The 7,949-nt window shown below is 52.4% G+C and overlaps 1 protein-coding gene across 1 annotated transcript; it reads right to left on the bottom strand.

Moving 5' to 3' along the window:
- Window positions 1-1,960: 1,960 nt before the first annotated feature.
- OLIG1 (oligodendrocyte transcription factor 1) lies at window positions 1,961-3,173 on the bottom strand. Its single transcript, XM_019922286.3, has one exon. The coding sequence runs from the start codon at window positions 3,171-3,173 to the stop codon at window positions 2,361-2,363; it is 813 nt and encodes a 270-aa protein (XP_019777845.2). The 3' UTR covers window positions 1,961-2,360.
- Between the last annotated feature and the right edge of the window lie 4,776 nt (window positions 3,174-7,949).

Raw genomic sequence — 7,949 nt, 5'->3', positions numbered from 1 at the left:
CCTGATTTGGTTTTGATTCAGTTGTTCATTTTCTTTCTGTCCATTGTCAAGATGCAAGGTAAAAAAAGAGAGCTGTTAAATACACAGAAGGCCACAATTCAAATGTAGTCATAATCGAAGCCTGTGAATTTTCTGACGGCAGAGTCAGGAAGAATGAGAAATTCTTCCCCGAAATGGGTTGGTGCGTTACCACTACTTTCCCTCAAGTCCTCTCCTGCCCCTCCCCTTGAGTAAATAGACACTGAGCCAGGATGGTAGGCAAGGCGATTCCATCTGGCCGGCAGGCCTCCCCACCAATCCCTTCTGTGTTCCCAAAGTGCATGCTCATTTTTCCTAAATGTATACATGCTTCACATGAACCAATGTGGATAAAATTGAGTAAATCACCTTATCTGGCCTTTCTTTAATTTCCCACAGGTTAAAGGGGACACTATGTCTCCCCTACGATCCCCCTACCTTTAAATGTGGTTGTATTTCATTAATAACTATGAATATTTAAATAGTGCATGTGAGCAAGTCCACATTCCAAATTCTTTGTATCATCATCAGACAGAAGAGTTTTCTTCACTTGTTAGAATAAAATGATGTCCAAGGTCATAATTTCCCGGGAGACCACTCCAACCTGATTTAAATGATGGGGGTAAGCTCATAGCCATGATATATTGTTTATGCTTCTGTCCACTAAGACAGAAAAAGGTATATTTCTGAGAAATATGATAAGATAGAAAATAATTTTATCATAAATGTATTTCATAGGCCATTTTTCAGACTGTAGTGTAAAAAGACCCTCCCTCCCAGCTTGGCTAAGAACTAATTCCTGGAATTCCTGCCTCCCTCCTCTCACCCACCCATTCACCTGCGATGCCTGAACTTGACCCACAGTTGACTCCATTGGATTATTTTACAAATCAGGAAGACAGGTTTAAAAATTTTGACCCGCATCCTTTAATGATTACCCTTCATCCTGAGGTTCTGGACCCACCAGGGCACCTTACACTTTTATTAACAAACAAATCAGGCGGGAAATATAAGGTTTGTACATGTTTATTTTGTTGATTCTTCACAGCGCAACGAAACAAAGTTAGAGAAAAAAAATAAAATGCCAGTTAAATTCGGCTACTACCAACAACCAAAAACCTTAAACATAAAATCCAAAGCAAGCTTCTGAAAGATCATGAAATCATCTTGGGTGGAGTAATTTGTTAACGTCTGTAACAAATCAATGTACTGATAGTTCTTCAATCGCACAGCGGCCAGGTGACCCGCCCCACGCGCTGGTCCAAGACCCCGCACGTGAAGGGACAGCGCAGAAAACGCCATCCCGCCGTCGCCACCGCAGTGGGGCCCCTCCGAGCAGCCTGCTGTGTGAGGCTCCCGGTTCCACTCCGTGTCTTTTAACGAGGCAGAACGTTAATTAGACAACGTGCTTTCTGACAGGACGGCAACGGCGAAACGCATTGTTACCTATTTTTTAGGACACCGGGAACCCCTTCTGCGGGGGAAAGGTGGTTGTTTTTAAGCAAGCTCAAATGTTGGTTACGCTACCTTTGGGGAAGGGGGGACAAAACGATGAATCTTGAGTTCTAAACTGCCGTTCTAAGAAGACCCCAGGATTTCAAAGCGAATAATCGCAGCGAAACACACGGTTATGCGATTATCAAAAGCTGCACTGTAATCGTCGGGGTACGAAAGCGGACTTCCCAACCCAGCACACCCATCGACCCGGGAATTGTCATCGCCCCCTCCCGTGGCACCGCGATGCCAACCGTCCAGCCGCAGAGGGTCGGTCCGTCTGCTACGCCCGAGACCTTCTGCACCGACTAAGTGGTCTCTCTCGGCTTTCTGGGGTCGGGCAGCCTCCTCTAACAGGGGCTGTTTGCTGGGAACAAGGGCGCCTATGACCCCTGGCCGAGGAGAAGAAACCACCGCCACCCCTCCCTCCCGCCCTCCAAGAGCAGCCCCTTGGTCCCCTCGGGCCTGGCCTGCCGCCGCACCCTGAGCTAGCATGGCGCCCTGAAGTCCACATCACCCCCTGCGAAGCGCACGACTCCAGGAGCCGGGAGAGACAAGCGCTGGGTGACAGTGGCAGTGAGAGTGCGCACTTGCTGCGCAAAGCAGCTGGAATCCACCCAGAACCCCCAAACAGCCCCGACGCTCTATCGAACATCCGCTCGGGTCATTTTAATTTCCCCGGGGTGGGGGCGGGGAGGGGACGCCCAACAGTCCCTTTCTCTGGGCGAGGAAGTTCGAAATGCCCTCTTTGCTCGGCCCTGCTCTCGCGGGCCGCAGGGCGCGGGGACGCGCAGAAGCTGGGCGGCGGGAGGCCGGGCCGAGGTCGCGCCCCGGGCCCGGGCCAGCCCTCACTTGGAGAACTGCGCCTGCACCGCGGCCAGGCCCAGGCCTGCCGGGACGAGGTGCGGGAACTTGCAGACGGCGCAGGTGCAAAGGCCGGGGCTGCCCGCGCCGCCGCCCGGGCCGCCGCCGGGAAGCGCAAACTGACCGCACGGCGGCTCATCGAGCGCCAGCGACAGGTACTTGGCCGGGCGCAGCGCGTCGGGCGGCCCCACGGCGCCGGGGGCCAGAAGCACTGAGCCCGGCGCTGCGGCGAGCAGAGGCAGGCCGGCCAGCAGCAGGCGCGGTGCAGCGGGTCCCGCGCCCTCGCCGAGCGCGCGGCGCAGCTCCTGCAGCGAACTGCCCAGCAGCAGGATGTAGTTGCGGGCGAGCAGCAGCGTGGCGATCTTGGAGAGCTTGCGGCCCGGTGCACCCTGGCAGTGCGCCGCCGAGTAGGGCAGGATGACCTCGCGCAGCGCGTCCATGGCCAGGTTCAGGTCCTGCATGCGCTTCCGCTCTCGGCTGTTGATCTTGCGCCGCAGCTGCTGTTGCTGCTCCTCCTTGGCGTCTGCCCTGGAGCCGCCGCCCGCGTGCGCGCCCGGCCCGGATCCCGTGCCCGGCGGCTCGGCGGGCGCCTCCGGCTTCTCGCGCGCCGCCTTGGGGAGAAGGGGGGCCGTCGTGGAGGAGGAGGAGGAAGTGGCGGAAGAGGAGGAGGAGGGCGGCTGCCGGTAGCCCACGAGCTCATACAGGGAGGCCCCGAGCTGCACGTCTCCCGGCCGCTGTGGCCGCAGCATGGTCGCAGGGGCCACGTTCACGCGCGCCTGGGAAACCGCATAATACATCTGGGGGACGGTGGGGAGGGCCGAAGCGCCCTTCAGGAACGCCCCGGGGTGGACCTTTCAGCAGGCCGCCCCTCCCCGCAGACCTGCGCGCGGGGAGCGGATGGCAGGGCAGTAGCCCGCGCCCAACCCCTTTAAACCCGGCTTGGGAACCTGAGGGGTCGCGGGCTGCTGGGCGCAGCCAATGGGGGCGCGAGGTCCGGCGCAGGCGCGTGCTCATTGGCCACCCGCTCTTCAGGCCTGCGCGGAGGTACCGCTGGCACCGCTTAAGGACATTATTGTGAGCGCCCCATGGAGAATCACAGGACAGGCCTCCGGGAGGGAGGGAAGGAGGGAGGGACGCGCCTTTTCGGGTGGAGTGCGGCTGTTCTTGGAGGACTGGTGGCATGGTGAGGCTAAAACAACTGTGCCTACCTCCTTCTGCCCTGTGCCTCTACTTTTGGGGATACATGTGCATATTGGTTTGTTTTAAATTGTGGTCAAATACGCATAAGTTAATGTACCACCTTAACCGTTTATTAGTGTACAGTTCAGTAGTGTTACGTGCATTGCTGTGCACCCAATCCGCAGAACTCTTCATCTTGCAAAACTGAAACTCTGTGCTCATTAAACAATTCCCCATCCTCCCTGCTACTCCTGGCAACCGTTTTTCTTCTATGAATCCGACTGCTCTAGGTGCCTCATGTAAGTGGAATCATATTGTAAGCTAGTGACCAGCTTATTTTGTTTAGCATAATGTCCTCAATGTTCATTCATGCTTTAGCATGTGTCAGGATTTTGTTTCTTTTTAAGGCTGAATAATATTCCATTATATGTATATACCTCGTTTTGTTTATCCAGCTCTCTATAGATGGACACTTGGTTTGCTTCCACCTTTTGGCCATTGTGAATGAATAATGCCGCTATGAGCATGGTTGTAACAGGTTTTTTTAAATACGTGATTTCCTGCGAGGTTTGAGAACGAAATTTCTGGGCTCAAGGACCAGTAGCATTGGAATGGTTACTCCCAGCCTCTCCCTCTTCCCTCTCTCTGATTAAAAGGTCTTTAGGGACTAAGGAGCTTTGGGGGTGGGATTTCTTTCCTCCCCAAAAGAGGCACTATTCATTCTGTCAGCGACTCGACTCTTGCTTAAGTAAAAACTCACGTAGAAATTGGTCTTTTAGCAGGAAAACAACAACAACAAAATCCAAAAACAACAACCCACCCACACACTCATATCTGTTCGGGGTGGAACTGAACTTTTCTCTTCCCCAAATAAAGTAGAGATTACTCAGTGACCCTGGAAGTCTTCTATCCCAACACCAGGGCATACTATTGCAGCTCGTCGTTATCCCATGGCCAAATGGCATGGGAAAGAGGACCTTTTGGTATCTGAACCTCTACCATCCAATACAGTAACCACCAGCTACCTGTGCCTATTAAAATTTAATTATTTACAATAAAATCAAGTTATACGTTTCGTTCCTTGGTTGCACTAGCGTTGCTTCAAGTGCTTAGTAGTGGCTCTAGTGGCCAACTATTGGACAGCACAGAGACCATTTCATCATCACAGAGAGTGCTACTGGACAGTGCTGACGTTGACAGTAACTTAAAGAAAATGAGCTTCTCTACCATGGTCCCCTTTGGTGTAAGAAGAGGGGTGCTGTTGAAGGGCCTATCATAACGGGGACTGATTTCAGCTCTCAGAGCCCACTGGCCATGCTTGCTGATTTCAGGGCTGCTCTGTTCCGTTTTCTTCCACCAACATTCTCCCCACAGGCTCACTCTGGTCTCTGCTTCTGACCTCCAGCTTTGCCTATAACATCCTGCCCAGGCCTCAGGTTCAGCTCCAACATTACTTTCTTCTCAGAGTCCTGGTGATTTCTCATCTTCGTCCTCTCATCACGCCCGGGAGACCATTGACATCATTTTTCCCATAGCCTAGACTGTGTTATGTGGAGGACATCTCTGCATTGGGTTCTGATTGTTTTGAGGGCGGGAATCATTTGTTCATTTCTTCATCCTCCCAAAGCTGTGCAAGGACTGTGTGTCCCGGGGGTGTCTAAGAATTGGTGTGAAACCTCTAGGAGCTCACAGATTCATCCCTGAAATGTGCAAACTCCCAACAGTGCTTTAATCCAAGTTTCCCCTAGGTTTCATGGAGAGGGAAGGGGCCTGGTAGGACCCCTTAGCAGGCTGGGGGACTCACTTAGGGAGAGGGGAAGAGACCTCAGCAGGAAGGACCTAAGTCTCCAAGCAGAACTGTAAGGGGCAGGAAGGAGAGACACCAAGGAAATCACCTTGAAAGTTTCAAGTCTTAAGATCTCACTAATCATCCCCCTTTTATTAAAGCATCCTGTTTCCCAAAGCATTTCAACAGGCACTTGCATTTGATTTTCATGGGAACCGTATGACTGGGCATTAAAAAAAAAACCTGCCATAGATGGTGAAACTGAGGCTTCCAGAGGGTGGGAGGGTGGGAGGGTGGTGGGTTTCTGGGGTTGATAATGTGCCTTCAGACAGGACAGGCAGAGCTGCCCCATCGGTGGCCAGCTTCCAGAATCTCTCCAGCTGGACCAGGCCTCCAGGAAGCTGAGGAGGGGGCCACGATGGGGATGGTTGAGGACAGGGTGAAAGGATGGACGGAGGGGGCAGTCGATGCCAAGCCAGTATTGGGGAGTTGATGGGCTTCCATGTCCTAGAAGAGGCGGCTCCCAGGGTCCAGCCTCCATGAATCCTGCACAGCCCCCTCTGGCAAAGCTTGTCCTCGCCCTGAGGACCCCTCTGTCCTGTAGCCCAGGTGCCAGATTGGGGGAGACCCCAGACACCGCACCCTCTGGCTTCCTCCTCTTCCCACATCCAAGGTGGGGTTCTTGGGGCCTTCCTCTGCCAGCAGGAAGCGGAAGTGAACAAGAAAGACAGACGCTCGACCTGGGACAGTGGCCTAAACATCCCCCTCCATGGGCAGGGGTGCCCCGGGAATCAGAGATGGAAACACACACGTTGCTCTTCCCTCCAGCAGGGCCCCTCTTTGCTGGAGGTGTCCTTGATGTTTGTCTTTAGCCCTTAACCTCCCCAAATCTCTGTCTTGGGGAAGGAGAACTCCCTTCCCCAGCCCAGGACACTGTCAGTAGGACACTCTGGTCAGTGTGTATTAAAGTGCTCTCGGGTGAGCCCCAGAAGAGGGCTCCAGGTGGCCGTGTGGGCCCAGCATGGGCACAGGATTTGGCGCTTGTTGGTGCTGGTGACTTGGATGCCCCTTCTGCTGGACCGGAGCTCCAGCGGCATGCAAAGTGTGACAGCTGGCAAGGGCCAGCAAGCCATTATACCCCTGGCAGGGGCCCCGTGGGCCGGCTCAAGGGGGACAGCTGCCGTGGCCTCCCACGTTCAGGACATTCTTGGGGAGCAACTTGCATCCACCATAACAACCACTCTTGTCTCTGCCTAAAGGGGTTGTGTGTGTGTGTGTGTGTGTGTGTGTGTGTGTGTGTGTGTGTGTTAGTGACTCCTTTCACCCCAAGGAGGTAGGTGTGTCAGGCTTCCTTTTTCTTTCACAGAAACCTACCTCTCCTGCCTGTTCCCCCAGCCCTGCCGCCCACCCTTGCTTTGGATGGAGAAGCTGGAACTGTTGCAGTGACAGACAATGGGGCCCTGATGCCTTGGTGAGTGTACAGCACCGTCTACCCCTCCATAAGAACAGACAGGCGGCAAAGCCCCCTGTTGTCCCTGAAGAGACTGTCTTCTTGCAGAAAGCCAGCTAAGTGTAAAAGGTCGTCTTTGCTAAAATGTCCTATTGAAACTGGCTGGAGTTTAGACCTGTAATGAAAGAACAGAGTTCACTTTAAAGAGCTGCTTTCTTCTAAGAAGAGCAAAATTCTCTGGAAAGTGTCCATTACCCAAGAGGTGTTGAAATTTACACTATCGCTATGAGAAGTGGCCGCCCCATCTAACGCTTGCCCTGTATCGGCTTCCCCCATCCCATCCACACGTAACTCTTCCTGGCACACGGAAGACAGGGAAGGAGCTGCAGAGAGAGGGGCACTGAGCTCCTTTCTGGGTAGAGGAGAGGAGTAGAGAGAGAAGATTGGGAGGAGGAGGTGACTTACCCTTTGGTAAGTGTTCTTGGATGGAGCAGAGCTCCTTAGACACATTTGGTCCACTCTCACTTGGGGACCATCTGAACAGACTCTAAGTCATAGTTCGAAACAGTTCAGATCAAATAAAGATTCCTGCTGGGAAAATAAGAAAGACTATGCATTTTTGTTCATTTTCAAAAGGGAGTGCGAGTTAATCGAGTTGTTATGCACTGACGCAATGTTAATAGCTACTTACAATGTTATTTTAAAGCTTTGTGATGGTCACGGTTGTACTTCCTTCCAGTGTGGAAGGGCAAAGGCAGCACGATGCGGTGGTCTCTCTTCTGGTTAAAACACTATAGATTATCAAATCTAGTGGATGTGTTTTCCACATATTATAAGAAGTTTTATTCTGTTTTATCTTATTTATTTATTTTGGCTGCACCATACGGCATGTGGGATCTTCCCCAACCAGGGATCGAACCCGCATCCCCTGCAGTAGAAGCACGGAGTCTTAACCACTGGACCACCAGGGAAGTCCTCTGTTTTACTTTTAATAAATGTCATTTGGACCTGATTTTAATAAAGTTTACTACTTAAAAATTATTTCTGAGTCCAGATTCGTCCCATGCTACCTTTTCTGTGGAAAAACGTTAAAAGTAAGAAAAGAAATTAGATAGCACCTGAGGATTTTTTCAGATTTCCTTTTAATAACAAAATCTT

The sequence above is a fragment of the Tursiops truncatus genome, chromosome 4, assembly GCF_011762595.2.
Source record: "Tursiops truncatus isolate mTurTru1 chromosome 4, mTurTru1.mat.Y, whole genome shotgun sequence".
Taxonomy (NCBI): Eukaryota; Metazoa; Chordata; class Mammalia; order Artiodactyla; family Delphinidae; genus Tursiops; species Tursiops truncatus.
This window is presented reverse-complemented; position numbering and strand designations above follow the sequence as displayed.

Coding starts and splice junctions, on each gene's coding strand:
- OLIG1 (XM_019922286.3), bottom strand. CDS start 3,173: ATGTATTATGCGGTTTCCCAGGCGCGCGTGAACGTGGCCCCTGCGACC.